This window comes from Chelonia mydas, chromosome 10 (genome assembly GCF_015237465.2).
Source record: "Chelonia mydas isolate rCheMyd1 chromosome 10, rCheMyd1.pri.v2, whole genome shotgun sequence".
NCBI classification, from domain to species: domain Eukaryota; kingdom Metazoa; phylum Chordata; order Testudines; family Cheloniidae; genus Chelonia; species Chelonia mydas.
Window position 1 is genome coordinate 57,245,766 of NC_051250.2, and position 20,756 is coordinate 57,266,521.

General features: G+C 41.0%; 1 protein-coding gene across 1 annotated transcript in view; it reads left to right on the forward strand.

Annotated features, from left to right (window-relative positions):
- Positions 1 to 4,651: 4,651 nt before the first annotated feature.
- ADAM10 (ADAM metallopeptidase domain 10) overlaps positions 4,652 to 20,756 on the forward strand; it is a 120,124-nt gene continuing 104,019 nt past the window's right edge. The window contains exon 1 of the mRNA XM_037910171.2: positions 4,652 to 5,077. Within this exon, the coding sequence (XP_037766099.1) occupies positions 5,023 to 5,077 (55 nt within the window). The 5' untranslated portion in view covers positions 4,652 to 5,022. The remainder of the gene's footprint in view (positions 5,078 to 20,756) is intronic.

A 20,756-nucleotide genomic window follows, 5' to 3' on the forward strand; every position in this document is an offset into this window, starting at 1 on the left:
ATGCAGATGTGATAGTCTCACTGTAACCTGAAAGCAGGAACCGTAAACAAATCTTTCACTGTAATCCTGCAGCATTTTGTGTTACCTTTTGGCCCCTACTGAAGTCTTCTCTCTGGGGACTGTGATCAGTTTGTAAATACAGTGACAGAGAACAACTTGTTCAAAATATAGTATTTATTTATCCATAGGAACATAACAAATAGAGCAAAAAGGGTTAAAGCAACAAAAGCTTAAACATATATTGTCTTACCTAAATTTAGCTCCTGCTGCATCCAGTTAGATAGTCCTGATTTAGCTTTGGTAACCTCTGCCTCATTTTCCTGAGGACCAGGCTGTAGCCTGCTTTTCTGCAGAGCCTTGTCTTCTCAGGCTCAGCTTTTTAACCACTTTCAAGCTCTTCGTTGAGAGTTCCTGCCTCAAAAGCCCTGGAATTTCAAGCTGGAATCTACCCTACCTTCTTGTGGGATCATACCCTGATTCCACATTAGTGAAGATAAACCTCAAAGGAATTATCACCTCTTTTGCTGTTTGAGTACTGGCCATTGATTTTTGTTTCCTGCAAAGCTAAATAAGGCTATGGTGTTGGCTACCCTAGAGAGCTTACACCAGCATAGCTGCACTATTGTAAGCTCTCTAGTGTAAGCACTAGTAGCATATACCTCGATAGTATTCATCATCATGTACTTGTTGACAGGTTTCCACACCCCATTTAGGGCTTATGTCCCGCCCTCCCTTTCTGTTTCCCTTGGTTTCAAGGTTTAGCACCATCGGCCATTTTGAAAAAAAAATATTATTTTTTATGTTTGAATAGGGGGTATGTTGTGTGCTTGAGCTTTGACACATTTGATTGATTGCTTAGAGAAAAAGGTTGAAAGAATAGAGTGAGAGCGTAAAGATTTTTTTTTAAAAAAAAAGCTTTGGTAAGGTTTAGAGGAAAAAAGGAAAGAAAGGTTGTTTGGTTAGGTTTAGTAAGGAGAGATGATTTTAAAGGCCTAGTTTGGCATGTTATTAAAGAATAAATTTTGAGGTAAGTTTAAAAGGTGTATTAAATATAAGGGTAGGTTAAGAGCATTTAAAAAGAGTTAAATAAAAGTGAAAAATATAAAGAGGTTAAAAAAAACACACGGCAAAAAAAAGGAATTTTATAAAGCAGAGACTGTTTAGTAAACACATGATAAAAAGTATAAAGGGAGGTTAATAAAAAAGCATTTAAAATGTTAAATACAGTATAAGGGTAGGTTAAGAAAAGAGCATTTAAAAAGAGTTAAATAAAAGAGAAACATATGAAGATAGGTTAAAAGTGAGAACAGGGCAAGAAAAGGGAAAAGGAAGCCCCTTTGGAAAGGGCAAAGATAGACAGCACATGGTTAAGTTAGAGAGAGATATCTTACCCTACCAACTGTTCCTGGGGAAAGAAGGAGCTTCCAAGGTTTACAGCCCCTCACGCTAGTTATCGCCACCTTTGGATTGGACCAATCAGATGTTGTTCTACAGCTGGATCATAGAACCCATTTTCCTGAAGCAATCCTATAGACCCAAGATTTTTAAACAAGAGCCATCTCCCTCCCCTCCCCTCACTACTCACCCCCTTTAACTGCCTTATTCTTATCTAAAAAAAAACAGACCCCAAGCATTTTTCCCGCCATGTAGCCCTTTTACATAGGTGCTTTAATAAAGGTTAAAACCATAAGCCTTAGTAACAAACAGTTTTTAAAAGTTTCCCCTCTATGTTTTAGACTAAAATTGGTCACTTTTTAGTGAGGACAATTTGAAGCTGCAGCAAAGCCCCTGTTAGCAAAAACAGCATCTATGAGTCAGTGGATCAGAGATAAGGCTGCTTCTTCCCCCACTTTTTAACAAAAGCAAGTAAAAGGTATATTAAGTTTTGTAAAGGAATAAAGCTCTGCTTTATAACTACTTGAAAAGACAAGCCTATATGAAGAAACATCCCTTCATTTATAGGTTTTTTAATAAAACATGAGCATGCAGAAGCACTCCAGAGTTAAACCCACAAACCCTTACTAACAAAAAGTTTTTAAAAGCCTTTCCCTATGCTTTTAGTGAGGACAATTTGAAGCTGCAGCAAAAACAGCATCTGTGAGCCAGTGGATCAGAGAAAAGAAGGCTGCCCGCTGCCGGTCTGGGGTTCCGTCAGTTGTATTCAACAAATACAAGTAAAAGATATATTAAATTTTGTAATTAAATAAACACTTTAAAAGACAAGCCTATATGAAGATAGAGCCCTTTATTTAACATTTTTATGTGTGTTTCAATTAAAAAAATAAAAATATGAGCATGCAGAAACACCCCAGAGTGAAAACCACAGAACCTTAGTAACAGCTAGTTTATTTTCCCCTTATTCTGTAATCCAATTGATCAGAGAGAAGTTTATTTTCCTCCCCACTTTTTAACAAATCCATGTGAAAGTTATATTAAGCTTTCATTTTCTTAGGACTTTTAGATTTAAATATGAATATTTCTCTTGCATTATCAGAATATCTTTGTTTTTAAATGTTTGCAGCCAGTGTGCTGAGGGACAGGTACAAGCTCCTGTGTTTGTTTTGGGTCCATAGGTTTTATTAAAATAATATATCACAGGTTGGAGCTGTGGCTTTCTCTACATTTTAAAAATGGATAAGACTACTGTAATTAGGCTACCCAGTGATCCATACACTATAGTCTGCCTTAGCAATGCTCTAGGGGTCACCCCTTCAGTTTGCTGGGTTTTTTATGCGGACTTCTTTCCTAACTTTTAAAACATGTTAAAGTATTAACAAATGGTGAGAGTGCATTGAAAAACACTTTGTGAAAGTTATAACAAGTATTTTATTTCATTTACTGATTGTAAAAGACAAAAACCATCGCTTTGTGAATGCATGAAGCTCAGAGATAGCCTATCTGAAGAACACCCCCCCTCGACTTTTCCCCCATACTTTTAACACTTGCTAAACATGCTGTGTTTCATGATATAAAGGGTTTTTTTTAACATTTAACATGAAAATACAGCACTGACTGAGATGTAACATAACATAATCTTTTTAAAGGATATTCTGTATGCAGTGAGGCCTGCTTGAAGCATTATGTTCGTTTTTTAAAAAGTTTAACATGAAAAAGCAGTATTGACTGAACTCTTAACAAAACAAGGCCACTCTTAGGGATATTTTGTAGAAGTTTAGTGAACTAAAAAGGCTTAAGATACTAGCCTATCCTTTTAAAAATAGTGTTTTTAAAGTACCAAAACAGCAACTGGGCAAGAATATGAAAACTGGCAATTGATGGGAGTTTACATATGTATTTTAATAAAAAAACAAAATTAACAAAAAAATACACAAGATTGCTTTTTAAAGTTTGGATTTATACGAAAATCACAAGAAAAAATTAGCGTATGTAAAAAAAGTTAGCTGTTTTTTACCAGAGATAAGGAGTCTGCCCACCCCCTCGCCCCCCTGGCACACACACCTTCCTACTCACCCACTCTCACTCACTTTCTTCTTTTCTAATGTTTTTTAAAATCTAAACCGAGGACAAACACATTTTTAAAAAAGCCACAGAGATCAGGCCATGGGGGTGAGAAAGCTGTTCTGAGTTTTAGGTTTCAGAGTAGCAGCCCTGTTAGTCTGTATTCACAAAAAGAAAAGGCATACTTGTGGCACCTTAGAGACTAACACGTTTATTTGAGCATAAGCTTTAGTGAAACAGGTTGTAGGCAGACATTCTATGTTAGTTGTTACGCTTTAGCACAAGCAAGCGTTTATCATCGGAAGCACTTTCCCACTTTATGAGGTATTATCTCCCCCATCCTACCGCCTATCAGAAATATTAACAAAAACAAATTTAAAGATGTTTGTTGCTTTGTAGCAGTGGCTGCAAAAGGGACTGGGGAGGGGAAGGAAATATTCCTGCATAGGACCCCATAGCAGACTCTCTGGGGTAGCACTGATTCTGGGGTTTCTTGCACCTTCCCATTGAGCACATGGTGTTGGCTACTTATAGAAAGAGGATACTGGAGCACATACTGGGTCTGACCCAATATGCCAGTTTCCTAACAATATAATGCAACAAGGGGGGGCCTTTAACTCTTGGGCCTATTGTTTCTACATGCAGAATCAGAAAGCGAGGAATAAAGACTAGTCACGTTTGCCCAGGGAAAAAGGCAAGGGAGGAATAGCATGGGGACTCGGGAGGCTTCGCGTACTAAAGGTGTGAGGGAGAAGGTAATGGATCACTCGTCTACGGAGATCTAGACTTTAGTTGAGGAAGCCCTTTTCATTGTGGGTTGTAGATAGGGCTTAAATTCTTAGAGTATTTCCCGGACCCCCACCCCCGCGCTATAAAACCTCTGGGGGATTTGAAAATATTTACAGGAGCTCTGCTCCGGACAGCTCCTGCTGAACGTAGGGGAAGCACATACTGGGAGAGGGAGGCTGTATTGTTGGGCAAGGGGGAGTAGGCGTCTGCTTGCCGTTTGCACCTTGCACGGCCCCTTTGTCGGTGCAGCGGTGGTCTTTACAGTGTGCTGCTAGTGCATGCTGCTGCGCGTGCACGCCCCACGCCAGCGCCTCTGCCCGAACAATGAAACGTGGGGGACGGGGACGCTGCCCCTTTAAGACACCAGGCACACTATTTTCCAGCAACGCCCCGACGCTTGGGTCTGGCTCGGGGGCTCCCTGTACCACGTGGGAGGAGGCGGGTCTGAGCGTGGGGGCGGGGTGTGGCGTGGCCGATCGCGCGCTGTGGGCGTGCCCCCGAGCCCCGCCCCTCCCTGGTGCTGGCGTCGCGCTGGGGGCGGGCGGACGGCGGAGGTAGAGTGGCTGTGGCTCCGGGAGAGGGGCGCGCTGCCGGGCGGGCGCTGAGGCGGAACGAGTCGCCGAGTCGAGGGTTGGAGGATCGGGCGGAAGCGTCTGCCTGTGCGGCGGCGAAACGAAGGGAAGCGCCTCGGTGCCCCTCCCGATCCCAGTCCCTGGCCGGAGCGGATGCGCTGCGGTTAGGAGGAAGCGGCGGCGGGGCCTGGGCCAGGCGAAGATGGTGCTGGTGGGGGCGATAATCCTGTTCTGCTCTTGGGCGGCCGGAGCCGGAGGTAGGGACTGGACGGGGCCTGGCACCGGGCGGTGTCTCTGCCACCCCTTGTTGGAGGCGAGTGAGGGGACTGCTTGAGGCCGGGGGGGGGGGCGCTCCGCGTCTCCCCCATTTATAGCCTCGAAGGGAGCTCGCGGCCTCTTCCAGTTGCTGGCTCCCGTCTTTGGAGCGGATCTGGGCCCCGCTTCTCGGGGATCTCCCCCTGAGTTACCCGCATGTCAGGCCTGGGTTAGATCCGTGGGCGCTTCTCTTTCCCTCCACCGCCAGATTGCTGGGCCGGATCCAGACCTTCCTGTGCGGGCTCTTGTAGCCCCCCCCGTTACTGGGCTGGGTCCAATCCCCGCACCACCCGGTGATTCTTCTCCCCGCAGGTCACTGAGCTGTATTCTTCCTCTTCCTCCCCCGAAGAATCTCTCCGCTGGGATTTGTTTTCTGCCCCATGGTTCCTAGGCTGGGTCTCACTTCCCTTCCCCTCGTCCTCTGGGACTTTCTTTATGGCCTCAGGATTTGTGATTGCCCAAGCTCGTTCCCTGTTGTTCTCTCTAAATCTTCCTCCCCCGCCCGTTGTGTGACGGGAGCGGTAAGATGGTCTGTGTTTGAGAGAGAACAAGGCGAACAAACAGCAGAGCATGGGGGTGGTTGTTGCCTGGTGAATTGTCTTTCGCCCTCAACAAGGCATACAGTAAACCTCACCAAACCACTTTCAGGCACATAAAAAATGTAAACTGGCTGGTACATCCTCCCTCTCCCCAAGGAAGAACATCTTCAAGAGAAAGCAGAGTGGTTGAAAGTTGAAAGCTATTGTGTGTCAAAGGTCTGGGAAGATGATTTAGCCCTTTGTTAACACTTCTTAAAGCTCCAGTTTCTATGTAATAATTTCCCAGTTTTTGAGGTCACTTGAGTTTTTAAAGGCGGAAGTATGGTTAGTGAAAGAAGTTAGAGCTGCCTTATCTGCTGTGGAAATAGAATATAAAAGCTGGGATTTCCTGGAATGGAACTGTAGTTACAGCTAGGGGCTTAACTCTGTCCCAGGCCAGGGAACCATAACCTTGGAAGAAGCGCTGTTGCTTTTGACGCTATTTTTATAGTGGCTTCCTAACCGTGAAATGCACTTTGGGATTAGGAAGCTATTAGGGGAGGTGTTTTTGGGGGGGAGGGGGGGGCATGGCTCTGGAAATGGAAGGGTTAATGGCAGCATAGGTGGAGCAGTTGATAGAGGGATGGATAGAGTCGTTGATAAGGGTCTTTTACTTGTCACTTATTCTGTTTGTCTGAGCTCTGTTTCTGTACATTTCAGTATTAATGGGATTGTGCAAAAGATGTCATTTTGGAGGAATTTTAATAAAACAATTTTGAAGTAGCTACATGAAGACTTCAGAACACAGTTTTTAGGCAAAGCCAACAGAAAAATACTTCTAAGATAGAGTTGAGAAAGCAATCCAGTTTATGTTGTCAAAACACACACTAATACTGCAGTATCTAGTATTTATATAGGTCAGAATATGGACCAAGTTTTGGTACTGATGTTCTTGTAATTTTGCAAATATTAGGACATAACGTTCTTGTTTTAAAATATATTGGAGTACTATTCAAGGGTTTTTCCTCAACACTTTATATAAATTGATTAAATTGCTCTGACAATAGGAGCATTTGAGTTAGTTCATCCTCTGTTCTTAAAATCACCACATTCTTGTGGTGGTCTGCTTATTTTATGCAATAAAATAATGCTTTAAGTACACTGAGAGTAAACTTAGAATGTACAAAAGCAAATTCACAGGATGCCAGTTTTAGGTCCAGATCTGTCAGTTTTACTTTGGAAATTCATATTTGGATTAGCCAATGAAAGAGGAATGGGGTTCTATTTTATATATATATATTTATAGATTTGGGAAATGTATCAAGCCTGTGACCTATGTTTTTGTGTGTAAACATAATCCTCAGCAGAGATAGTAACATATTGGGATTGGTGTTGGTATCCATTTCCGCCCCCCCTCCCTCCCCAAATGATGCATGTGACATGGATCAGGTATCATTCTCAGTTTTGCATTATATGTTGGAGGCATAGAAGTCTGTCTTTAATTGGAATCTAAATATGTGTTTTACAGCGGTGTAGACAAATATTTTTAAAAAATCAAATTATTTTTATTTAATTTTTTATTTACATGTTTTATTTACTTTTCATTTTGCAGTGGATGTGCTGTAGTTATTTTTGCAGTTTATAGAACCCCAGATTTTACAGATTTTTTTTTTTTTTACTAAAACTTCACATTTAAAATGTTAACGTATAGAGGGAAAAGACACATCTCTAACCTTATAAACATAACTATAAAAGCAGCACAAACTTGTACAAAATTGAGAAACAAATTGCCAGAGCTCTATTTCCAACCAATACTACCTTCCAATATAATGAACTTACACAAGTCAAGAAAGCTGAAATAACTTCAACCAGGCAGTGGTCCTCCATCAGTGTTTACAGTTCAAAGTCATTAGGATTTATGCTCTTCAGTCACATAGGTGCTTTTGAAAATACCACCCTCAGAGTGCTTAAATGCTTCTTAAAATGTTGACGTGCACATTAAAAGTTCATAGTTTTGTTAATATGTTCAATGTCTAAATAACTTATGCGATTTTGTTTTGAAGTGACAATGGTTTTATGCCACTAAAAGAAGCTTTCAGTAAAATACATTCAGCTTGATGCATTGAAATGAATGTACCTGTTTAAGTGTTAGCAAGATTAGGTCCTTAATTCTGAATATATTATGGTTTTTTGCTCGTAAGAGTTCTGTAAAATTCAAATATATCTATCAGTACTGGCATCAAAAGGAGCAACATTTATAGTTTAATTATAAATTGTAATCTAAAACTGTCCTAGTAACACAAATTTTCAAATCAGTTTTTACAAAGCCTTAACTTGATTTGAATGAATATCTTTTTTTTTTTTTTTGAAGTCATCTGACAAATCACCTTGAGTTGAATGGCTCCAGCCTGCTTGATACAAAGTTTGTTTAGAAAACCACTTAAACTGTATACATGCTCAGGTTCCAGCGACAACCGGTTTTCACTGGGTTCCACTTTTAAAAAGTACTGTCACTTAATAAATTGTTCTAGGGCAAAATGATTATTGAAATGTCCTTATTGTGATCTTTTGTAATCATTAATACATTTATTAATAACATTCAGAACCAATTCCTACAAACATATGTACATAAGTGTTTAAGGATCAGGGCCTATACAAACTTATGTCAATATAACGTCGCTTAGGGGTGTGGAAAATCCACACTCCTGAGCAGTGCAGTTATACCAACCTAACTCCTCGTGTAGATAGCACTATGTCAATGGGAGGCTTCTCCTGTCAACATAGGTACCACCTCTTAGGGAAGTGGAATACTTACCTATATAGGAGAAACTCTACTGTCATATAAGTGGCGTTGTCTATGCTTAAAGAGTTTAGGGAAAAGCCTGTCTTGAAGTTAGACCACTTTCTGTTAGCAAATTATGTTGAAGCTAAGTAAATGTAGCATTCAGAAAAAAAGTGATCCAGCTCTACAGTTACAGGATTACAGTAATTAGCATATACATCCATTTTTCACAATTGGAAGAAGTGGAATCATTTGGAGATCTGTTTTAGAGAGATGCAAACTTGCTAGCTTCATGCGCCTAAAGCTGTTAAGAATTTTTAAAAGATAAGTCTTTAACTTAAAAGTTAGAAACTAGAATCCTGAAATTAGTTATTGTCTATAAGAAATACAAGGTGTGTGATGTAATATCTTTTATTGTAACAACTTCTGTTGGTGAGAGAAAAACTTTTGAGCCACACAGAGCTCTTCTGGTCTGCTACCTCACCCACCTTGTCTCTTTAATATCCTGAGACTGACACAGCTACAACTACTCTTATTGCTTATAAGAATTTTTAATGTACAGTTCGAAAAGTTAAATTGAGCACTGTGGAGGCATTTGGTTTAGGGGCTATTCAGTGACTTACACTACTATTGCATCCACAAGCAAGGCAATAGTCAATGATGTGTGTGTGTGGGGGGGTGTTCTTGACAACATTTAGCACACACTACAAATACCAGTTTTCTATGAGGAAGCAGGATGCAACTATTAAATGATGTTAATGAGTTCCAAACAGGGTGGATTTGATTTAAATCACTAGTCAGGAAGGTTCGATTTAATCATAGATTTCTACATAAAAGTGCATTCTTGTTGGTTGTTATAATTTTAATACATATTCTTCACAACTCACAGATAGATGTAGGTTTCATTTTTAGGAGGTACACACTATATTTTTTAAGTGATTTATTTTGAAAACTTTTCAGATTAGTTTTACAGCTATATCAGAAAATGAATGATGGTTTGGTTATTTCATTTACCAAAGGTAATTGAAGCAGCTATCTCCAATTCGACAGGTTAATCATTAATTTTGGAGGATTGTCTTGCCATGCAGTATTAGGAGGAGAATATCGCCAGACAGACATTTAAATTGTTTTATTTAACTAAAACAACAATGTTCTGGATTTTTTTTCTTCAACAGCAAACATATAATATTTTAACAAAACAAGCATATGAATTTTTGAATTTAAACATTCACATTTTTTAAAATCAGGTTTGCTTTTGTTAAAATTGTTTTTAACTAAAATAGTTATATGCAATTAAAAAAAACCCGAAATATTAAATCAATTGTGTAAGCTGGGTCAACATGAGAAACTTAAAATATTGGCTTCTGCAGCTAACTCAGTCGTCTTCACCTTCATTTTCCTGTTTGTTCATAATCTGGAAAAGAAAAACAAGCTTTCCTGCTTTTTCAGGTCCCAAACGATTTCTCAATTTGTCACGAATTAGTACAAAGGAAGAAAATATTCTTTCTAAACCAGCAGAAGAAGTGAATGCTGTTAAAAGTGAGATTATCGCTTCAACAGAATCTGAATCCAAGTGCTTAAGTGACTTCTACCAGTTCACTGGTGTGACTTTCTTTAAAACATCATCAGCAAACATATATTTCTTGAATTGTTCTTATTCCCAAACTGGGTCTCTCTTACGGCCTGCTGCTATTATAGGTTTTCCCTTCTAGTGAGAGAATGGTATGGTAGGTCTCAAATCAATGAAGGCTACGCTTAAAAAGACCTGAAGACTTCTGGAATATGCTGCTCAAACAGTTTCACTTTTGTTTCTACTGCCTGTCCCTCCCTTCTCACATTTATCTCCAGACTACTTCTTGTCCAGATCTATTCCACACCCAGCAATCTTCTATTCATTGAACTCCTTGAAACTTTGCACTTTTAGAGAGAGGTAAGGGATTGACTCTGTGTACACAAATTTGCAGAGGGACAATAGGGTTGAGGTCTGTTATTTCTCAACTCTATATTTTATTTATTTAAAAACATTTTTGCTGTTAACAAGCATGTTATCTCTGGAGACACAAATCCACAGTTTGAGAACTGCAAAACTAAGCCTCTCTGATGGTATCTTCTAGACTGAGCACTGAGTCCCATTGGATAGATGGAAAGATTAACCTAAATCTATACAGAAGCCCCTGGAACCCGATAAGATTGGGTCCCTAATCCATGAACTATTGGAACTCATTTACAAAACTTTTCTTAAACATTACATGAATATATTGTCTCATAGAATTATAATTTATAATCCCTATTCCATGATGAGATAGCTTTGAGCTATAATATATCTTTATCTTTAGATTCATTTTTTTCATAAAATGCTTTTTGAGGAAAAAACCTGATTTAAATAAAAAAAATCATTTTTTTATTAAATCATTGATTTTTATCCACCCTGGTTCCAAAATGAGTTGCTTCCAGTCTTCAAAGAAGGTGAATATAGTCCATGGTCTTCTAGTTGAGGAATAGAAAAGTGTGGGATAGGAAATGGGCCTGGGAGAACTTTTGGCCTCAAAAGTTAACCTGTGTGATTGGCACGTGGGTTTGAGGATCTGGGTTGGCCGTGTCCAATTGTGACCGTACTACAAAGCTATACCTGAGTTGCTATATCCTTACAAGTGCTGTGTTCACTCATGTCACTAGGACTTCTGGGGGTATATTCTGTGGTTCTTTGTGCTCTGGTAAGCTGAGCTGCTCTGATTCTTCTCCAGTGAATTGTGAGAGAACTTGTCCGTCCTTGTGGGCACATGGAGGGAATTGTGGCAATACCTTGGAGGATTATTAGCGTTTTAAGAGATTTAATCTGCATCCTCATCACAGAGCGGGTGTGTTACCAGCCCGAACAGAAGTGGCACTTGAGCTTTAATCTATACCCCAAGCCGGACAGCAAGGTTTAAAGCACCACCAACCTCATGTGAGAGGGTTTTGTGTGTGATGGGGAGAGGGGATTTAGGAGCAACACCTGAGTGAGCACCTGAGTTAACTCAGCAGTGAGGTGCATGATGGAATTCAAGCAGTTTCTAAATCTAGCTAAGCTAAAAAATTTGATGTAGGTTCATGTGTGACCTTCTTCATCTGTAGTACTACCAAATTGGGATCGTCTTTATATTTCAGTGATAAAAGAACACTGCCATTTTGAAATTCTTTTTTCAGTTTTCTTTTTAAAAGTCTTAGTAAATTGAGGTACCCTTGCTTTCTATTGCCATTTTTTGTTTAAAACACGTTCTTTTGTTTTTCTTTCCTGTTGTATAAAAAAACCCCACAAATAAGGGAAATTAGCTCTGAGGAAACTTACTAAGCACCAAACTCAGAGGAAGAAAATTGTACTTTTTTTAAACTATTACATAAAATAATTTAAATAGATATGATTTGTTTTGGTTGGTGTCCCTTTAAAATTAAAGTTCTAGTATTTATGGTGTATCTTACATTTGTTAATTTATTTCCTAATGTCCGTTTTAATTTTACTGCATGATTTCCAGTGCATATAACTGAGTGGGGGGTCTTTGCAAATATTTATGCGCTGTATTTTGTCGGAATACTTGTTAACAGTAAGTTCGGTGCAGAAGCTGCAGAGTGTCTTAAAATGCATTCAGAATCCTAGTATGATGCAAACTTATATGGGGATATAATATATGAAATCGTTTTTCACAAAGGTTTATCTAAAAGTTTGTTGTTGTGAGGGAACACTATCAACTTGAAATCTCTAATCAGTTTCAAATAGTTAAAGGTGGTTTCAGGTACTATATCTGTCAGTGTCCCTCTGCCAATTCTTGTGAACTTAAAATCACACTTTCCTATTTTTTGTTTTTTTTCCTGTGTCTATATGAAGGGCGCGCACAGACACACACACATACACAGAGCGAAACAATGAAACTACATTTGATAGCACATTAAGTATAAAGTAAACACACTGAAAGTATACTTTTTCTCTTTCAAAAAAAGAAAAGGAGGACTTGTGGCACCTTAGAGACTAACAAATTTATTTGAGCATAAGTTTTCATGAGCCACAGCTCACTTCATTGGATGCGTGGCTCACAAAAGCTTATGCTGAAATAAATTTGTTAGTCTCTAAGGTGCCACAAATACTCCTTTTCTTTTTGCGGATACAGACTAACACGGCTGCTACTCTGAAAGAGAAAAGTTTCAGTAATCCGAGGCGCGATGTGGTGTAAATCTACAGTGCTCCCGGAAAACGTATATGGAACTTTAAGTGAACGGGGTCCACATGGCCAGTTAGACCATGGCATGTTAGAGCACTGTAGATTTATATCTCAGTTTTCTACATGCCAACTCTGTATAGACATATCCTTAAACTTTAACTGTAACAGTAGAAGCTAAAAAGAAATGTTTGTGTCCCTTTAAGAGATTTCTTATCTTTTCTACTGGAAAAAGCAGCATGACCCTGCTGAATACAGAAGTTCTCTTTTTAGCCTGAAAAAAAGGACAAGCAATGCAAGCTTCCCTCTTAATGCAGCTCTGTAAAATTCTGTTCAGTCTTTCACCTTGATGGAAGGTTAAATCTTATCTTCACGTGAGCAAATAAGTTTTATAACTGGACTGGTAAATGTTCATGAAATGTTTTTTTGCAAGTCTTCTCTAATGTACCTCTGTCTTCAGCTGGCGAGAGTCTCTCTCTCTCTCTAGTGATGAGTAGTTCACTCCCTATGCTGACATTTATAAAGCTGCCAATCAATGATGACTCTTGCAATGTGGACAGCTGTCCTGTAGGAACTAGGCTGAGACCATTAACCAGTTTCAAATAGCCTGTCAATCATACATCAGATTTTGTAATGACTTTTGGCTTTTTTGGATTGGGTTTGAGCTACTGACTTCAAGGTAAGACTTGTCTTACTATCAAGCAATGTGTAGTCCTCAATATAGTTTTGAGTTCAGTAGATTATAGTGAGGATTATTGTGTGCTTTGCAGCTGAGAGACTGTATTTTATTCACAACAGTGATTTACAACATCTTCCTTAAAATGGTGAGGAACTTTTCCACTTAGTCTTGTGAACTATGAAATTGTGTGCTGATGTTATACAAATCTGATCAGACCAGCTATAAATGTTGTTTATTAGAGTCTGAAATCTATCGTAAACTGTTCAGTGATATTCGTTTAACTTCTTTACTCATGTCTTTAACTCTATATAACATTGAGGTATGAAATAACTTCAGAAATTCCACAGATTTGGGTCATCACTTGGGCTGCAAGTTTATCATGCCGTGAAAAAAGTCATATATAGCGAGATTTTTCCTCTTTGTCTATTACCTTTTTCTGTCTGTGACTCATCTTGCAGCAACATCTCTTATCAAGTGGGGTTGGGCCTGGGCCTGAGCCTGGGCTTTGCTCTCTGCTCTTTGTATTGTGACCTGACATACCGGGTCACAGAGCTGCTCAGGTTTGGCCAGCCTGCCCCTCTGTTTGGATTGTGCAACATGTGTTCATAACGCCTAGAGCAGGGCACCAACTCCACATATTGGGCTTGCTCTTCAGCTCCTGCCCCAGGCCTTGCCTCCACACTGGGCAGGGATTATGGCAAGGGTGGAGGATGGTTCGTTCCCCCTCAGGGGGGCGAGGAGGGCATTTTTTATCAATTCTGGAAGCAGTCACAGTAAATGTAGTATCCTGTGACTTTTACTAAATTTGCTGTGATCAGGTTTTTTTTTTTTTATTAAAAAATACCGTGACACATCTGCAGTCCTAGTCATCGCTAATTATTGTTGTGGGCACATATGGTGTATCACAGACAAATTACTGATGTGAGTGCCACTGTTTGAAGTAGGAGAGAACAGTGTTATCAGTATAACTGTAATTTTTAGTGGAAGATAGAGGCCAGATTTTTAATCTAAATATGTGGGTGCACAATGCTTCATTTTTTTCAGCTGCAGTCACACCTGCATATATGACATTTTGCATTGTTTCAGTGAAATTATTTGGGCTAACAGTTGTAATATCTGAACATAATTTTCCACATAAAACACTTCACCCAAAAAATCTCAAGGGGGGGTGTTTTCACATTTAATTTCTCCTCAAACATCTGGCGTACTTCCCACTTTATTCACTTATGCATTCTTAAAAGGTAAGTTTAGTGTTCTGGAAAGGTGGCAGATAATACTGGCGAGAGATGTGGTATAGGTACAAAAAAAGTACAGTAGAACCTCAGAGTTACGAACACAAGAGTTATGAAGTGACTGGTCAACCACACTCATTTGGAACCAGAAATTCACAATCAGGCAGCAGCAGAGACCAAAAAAAAAAAAAAAAGCAAATACAGTACAGTACTGTGTTAAACGTAAACTACTAAAAAAAATAAAATCAAAGGTTTAAGAAAAATTTACAAGGTAAGGAAACGGTTTCTGTGCTTGTTTCATTTACATTAAGATGGTTAAAGTAGCATTTTTCTTCTGCATAGTAAAGTTTCAATGCTGTATTAAGTCAGTGTTCAGTTGTAAACTTTTGAAAGAACCATAACATTTTGTTCAGAGTTACGAATATTACAAACCATCTCCATTCCTGAGGTGTTCATAATTCTGTGGCTCTACTGTACCACAGACAGCTGTGCAAACTTCAGACCACCCTGCCATATCAATCGTGATATGAAAGGACTACTTCTAGGACTACTCTAACCCCTCTGCTGGGATTGATTCCAGAGCGGTCAGTGATGGTAACTGTGTGGTGTGGCAAGGTTATTTATTAGGAACAGACTGAGTAATAACTCGTTTTTCATAGGCCACCAAACAGCCATGATATATCATAATATATTCTCTGTTAAGAGCTTTACAGATGGATAAACACAATGGGTGAGATTTTTCATCCCCCGCAAGCCAGGTAAAAGGGCTAGTGTGGCGAAAAGGAGCTCTAAAATCTGGATCTGTCCAGGGAGGAATTCTCCCAGCCTGGGAAGTGAGGAAGACAGCCACAGATGTCCTCTCCTCCCATAAACTGTGGGAGAAAAGAGTGAAGCTGTAGCATATAGTGCTGTACTGATGATGCCCATAGGTAACCAGTGGCTGAGCTACTGTAACTTAGTCCCCAGTTATATCTGTTACGCGTGACTAGCTCAGAATTAGGAGGGTGCAAAGGTGGCTTGAAGCTACCTTGTCACCCCCACCTCTGTGTGAGAGTTGTTTGTTGTCTCTTTGTGCTATACCTCTATCTTAGTCACTTTCTGTAGTCAATTAGATTCTAAATGTAGACCTCGGAAAATTGGTTGAAGTAAAAACATTTTGAGGGAAATAGGGAGTGTGGGGATTAGGATGAACAAAAATGTCAATTACTTGGGTTTATAAACTTGGTGAAAGTTGTTCATATGTATGTACACTGAACATAGTTTAACAATGTGGTGGTAATATTTTTAGTCATTTGTAGTACTTTTCCCTTCCTCTTACCCTCTGTATTCCTGCCCAGTCTTTGTACTTACCCTGCTACTACTTTACCATATTTCACTACCTCTGTAATTAATGCTAGCAAGTTTTCACCTGTCTTGGAACAACATTTGTGACACAGGAGAGCAATGTGTCATATCTTATGTTTAAGGCAGTGTTATCTGTCATGGAAGTCATGGATTCCGTGACTTTCCGTGACCGCCATGACTTTTGCAGCCGCTTGGGCAGCCCCTGAGCCAGCAGAAGCAGTTTGGGTGTGGAGAGGGCTTGGGGCTGGGGGGGGGGGCGCTCCCACCAGCATGTCCCTGCAGCTCCTAGGTGGAGAGGCCAGGGGGGCTCCATGTGCTGTTCACACCTGCAGGCCCTGCCCCCGAAGCTCCCATTGGCTGCACCTCCCGGACAGTGGGAGCTGCGCCTGCAGAGCCAGCGCTTGTGATGGGAGCAGCAGTGTGCAGAGCCCCCCTGGCCAGAGCTGCAGGAACATGCGGAACCCCACCAATCCCCCTCCTCCCCCCCCAGCACCTGGGCAGGGGGGGTCCCAGGCCACCCCCAGCAGTGCCTGCGAGGGTCCCCCGGCCACCAGCCCAAGTTTTAGTTAAAGTCACGGACAGGTCATGGCTGTGAATTTTTGTTCACTGCCCGTGACCTGTCCATGACTTTTACTAAAAATACCCATGAGTAAAACATAGCCTTACTTATGTAAAATCCCTTGATCCGTCCAATCATCCTCTCTAAAACAGGGTGGATAGAGTAATTTGGCTTTCCTCGGTACTTTGCGTGGCTATAAATGGTCCATCCAGTATTACTAACTTTATTTTCAAGGGATATTCATTTTACACACTGAGTTCTGTGCTTAAGGAATTTTAAATGAAAGTTGTGACCTTGTAGAGAAGGAGACTCCCACATTGAGAACACCTTATCCTCTGGTCCTGATGTAGAGCAATCTGCTGTTGTTCTTTTAGTGATTCCATTCTTGGTGCACACGTGCCCCATGCATGGAAAATTAGATTATTTTTAGGTGTGTGTCTGGAGTTGCACCTTTTGCCTTTGGAGCGGGCTAAACCACTACTCAGTTCCTTCTGCCCAACTGTCAGAGAGATGGAACCCTTTGCAAAGTCCTCATCCCTTCCACTGTGTGAACTAGATTTTAAGTTTAGTTATAGTCGTAATTAGTGTTAGTGTAGTTAGTAGAGTTGATAAGGTTTTTGTTGCCTATGGCTTAGCCACCCAAATAAACTTTGTAGTTTCCTTTCGCCTAAGTTTCCCCTCCTCCCCCCATGCAGGGGTACTTCAAACATGACACCAAGCAACCAGGGTTAAGAACTGTATCTCATTTGACTTGATTGTACATCTGTTAATGAGAGGCACTCTCTGTACCTCATGTGCTTCCCAGAGGAAAATGTACCAAAGTGTTGCTATATGTATTGTTCCTTTTTGAAGTGTACACAGAAGGAACTTGAGGGAGGCAAGACTCAAGCTTCTACTACTTGAGAAGTCTATACAAGTCTCCACGGGCTTGGAGACCTGAGAATCCTCAGCAGACAGGTCAGTCTCTTCCAGCTAATGGAGTCTGGAGTGGAGTCACGGCTCATGAGGGCTACTACTAGTCACCCCTTTTGTTGTCAATGTCCCAGAGAGTCAGGAAAGACCACCCCTCCAGGGAAGGGGCTAGGTGTAGGTTGTCCAACACCATGCAGAAGACATGAGCCACAGCTTTCTTCAGGCTTCTTCTGTCAACAGCCATAATCAGGGGGCTGTGTTAGTAGCTTGGTACCAAAGAGGAAGATAGCACCAACAGTTCCTTATGATTATAAGGACCATGCTGCACTCAGTACTGAGTTCATTGCCCAGAACCTCGACAACAAATGCTTCCCTTACAGTATGAGTGTTGGTCACCTCTCTATCAGCTGATGCTTCAGCAACAGCTGTCTGTGCTTCAATATCTTGGCATCGAACCAGTATCTTTCAATTGGCTGAAAATGTTTAAGGGAAGTTATTGCTAAACTCCCAGCTTCTTGTTTCCCATGTGTGTCCAGCTGAGTCTCATGGGTACGGGCATCTCCATGCCTTAAACAAGGCGTGTCAGATAGGACTGTCTTTTCCCTAGAAACAGTTTACTTTTTCCTCTTCCTCAGCAGAGCAGAGGACACGAGCAGGGGAAGAGTCTGTTTTCCTTGCAGGTGTTTCAGTGGGAGTCTGGGAGGAAATCCAGAGGGTCCCCTCCCTCCCCCGGGGTATTAAAAAGAGATCTAGGGAGAACTTTAGTTGGTCTCCCCCATGCCTCCTTCCCCACATTATCCATATCAGCTATGCTCATACTGGTTCCCTTGGGGTATAAAACTGTGCTCCAGAAAGTCAGCATCCTCATTTATATTGAGGGTCAGATCTCATTCACCTGTAGACAGATTCAGACTCCCAAACTCCCAATTCAGCTAATTGATCTGCAGCTGCTAGGTCAAGAGAAGGACAGTGGGGATGATCGTTACTTGCCTGAGCTGGAGTACATAGCACCTCTTGCTATATCCTTTTCTTCCCCCAGAGAAGCCTTCAGTCCTGCATCGTAGCCTCTGTTTGAGTTCAAGGTCTGTCAAGACCTAATGTAACATCCGGTATTTCTGCCATCCTTTTCCTTAGAAGAAGTAGCATAAATCCATGTGTATCCTTAATATAGCAGCATCAGGAAGGCTGTGTATTCACATAAATCAGGGATTACACAAACCTGCCAAGGCAATTCCAGCTACCTGCAAGGGCGCTGACTGGAGGTATAAGGTTCCAGCTAAAGGCTCAAGTACTCTTACCAGCCTTCTGCACTTGACTCCCTGACAGTACAAGCGGCCTAAGGGAGGGCAAAGCAGCAAGGTCTCCCAGAGTCCACCCTTGATAAGGATCCTAAAAATCAATACCTTTTTGGCTGGAAGGTCAGTTCATTTGCAAGCTTACAAATGAGGATAGCAAACAGCCAAACAGTACTCTTTAATTACCCCTCATGTCCCTTTTCAGAGACCCCTCTCATGAGACTGTTAAAGCAGGAGTTAGACTCCCTATTACAACTGAGGGCAGTGCAAAAATTGCCCTTAGAGTTCAAGGACAAAGGTTTTCATTCCCACTACTTAATCCCAAAGAAAGGAGGTTGGAGACCCATCCTCGGTCTTTGACATCTGTTTCAAATTCCACATAGTTGACTTAGCTTCTACCATCCCTTCTTTGGGTCCTGAGCCCATTTTGTTCTGTTATGACCACAGCAACTGTCTCCTTAGTGGTTCTGCCTGATCCTAGTCTCCTAGAATGGAGGCCAGATCCTGCATCCAGACCCAGCACTACACCTGACGGCCTGGTTGCTGGCTGGCTGAAGTTTACAGAGAAACTGTTGAACCAGGAGTTCAAAACGTTTTGCTTCAAAGCAGGAAATCTTTGTTCAAACAGATGTACAAGGCCAAATAGAAAGGTTTTCTATCTGGGCAGCTCAACTTTTGCCATTGACCTCTTCAGTTGCAGAAATACTGGACTGTTTGCTATCCCTGAAGCAATCTGGACTATCAATGAGCTCGAAGTCTATCGAGCAGTAATAGCTGCAGATCATCATCCTATCCAGAGCACACTCTATTTTGGCACCTTAAGTGATAAAATTTCTGAAAGGATTTCTTTGATTTTTTTTTTACCAGTTAGGGAGCCGCCTCCTTCCTGGTACCTTAATATAGTACTAACTGGATTGATGGTGTTCTCCGTCTTTGAGCCCATGACAGTCTGCTTCCTTTGCCACCTAGCAATGAAAACAGCATTTCTGGTGACCATTACATCAGCTTAGGAGCAGTTAAACCCTCACTCCCAGCCCCCTGTAAATGGTCTTTCTACCAGGACAGTTACCCTTAGACCTCACCTGAAGTTCCTGCATTTGGTGGCTTCAGAATTCCATACAAATCAGTCCATTCACCTCCCAGTTTTCTTTCCCATGCTTTGTTCTAACACCGGGGAATTGAAGCATCACACATTAGACATAATGAGAGCGTTCTCTTTTTTTTATTTAGGTAGGCTTGGTCCTAAAAATATGTCCTTGGCATTTGCTTCTATGACTAAAGATTATCCTGTATCCACTTGGCGGTTATTCAAGTGGGTTTCTATACAAGGATTTTTTTTATTGATTAGTGAAGAAAGTTTTCCCCTTGGTCATATTGGAGCATCCTCTGTTGCCTGTTTGGATAATAATCCTATACATGGGATATATAGAGCAGTTACACAGAGCTCGATCTACAACTCACTATTCCATAGTGCAGGCTTCCAGATCAGATGATGGTGTTAGTAAGGCTGTCCTGCAATAGCTATTCAAATAGAACTCTTTGTACCACTCTCCAAGCAATTAAATAGCTACTTGATAGTCACCACATGCGGAATCTCTGTATGGTCAAAGAATGTTTGCCTTCCAGTAACTGATTCTTCAAGAAAGGGAGGACTTGTAGCACCTTTGAGACTAACAAATCTATTTGAGCATAAGCTTTCATGAACTACAGCTCACTTCATTGGATTCTTCAAGAGGTCTTGTCCACACAGATTCCATGACCCAACTGCCTTCCCTGCTAATTTGGAGCCCTATGCTGATGGGATTCCATATTGGCGAGGGAACTGAGTGACACTTGAACCTACTCCACTCTTTATGCCCTTGGCTATAAGCACGGGTGGTAAGAGCACCGAGGACGCAGGCAGGGCTCCAGTGGACACTGCTGTTCAAAAAGATTCTGATCTTGTGTGCATGGGCCAGAGTGGAATCTGTAGACAATACAGCTGAAAGAACCACACTTACTGTAAGGAAATTAACTGTTCTTTGTTTTGTCTTTGAGAAGTTACGGACTGCCAAGTTATGTCCTACATTTTGGGTTACCTGATACATTTTTTGAATGGGGAAAATCATTA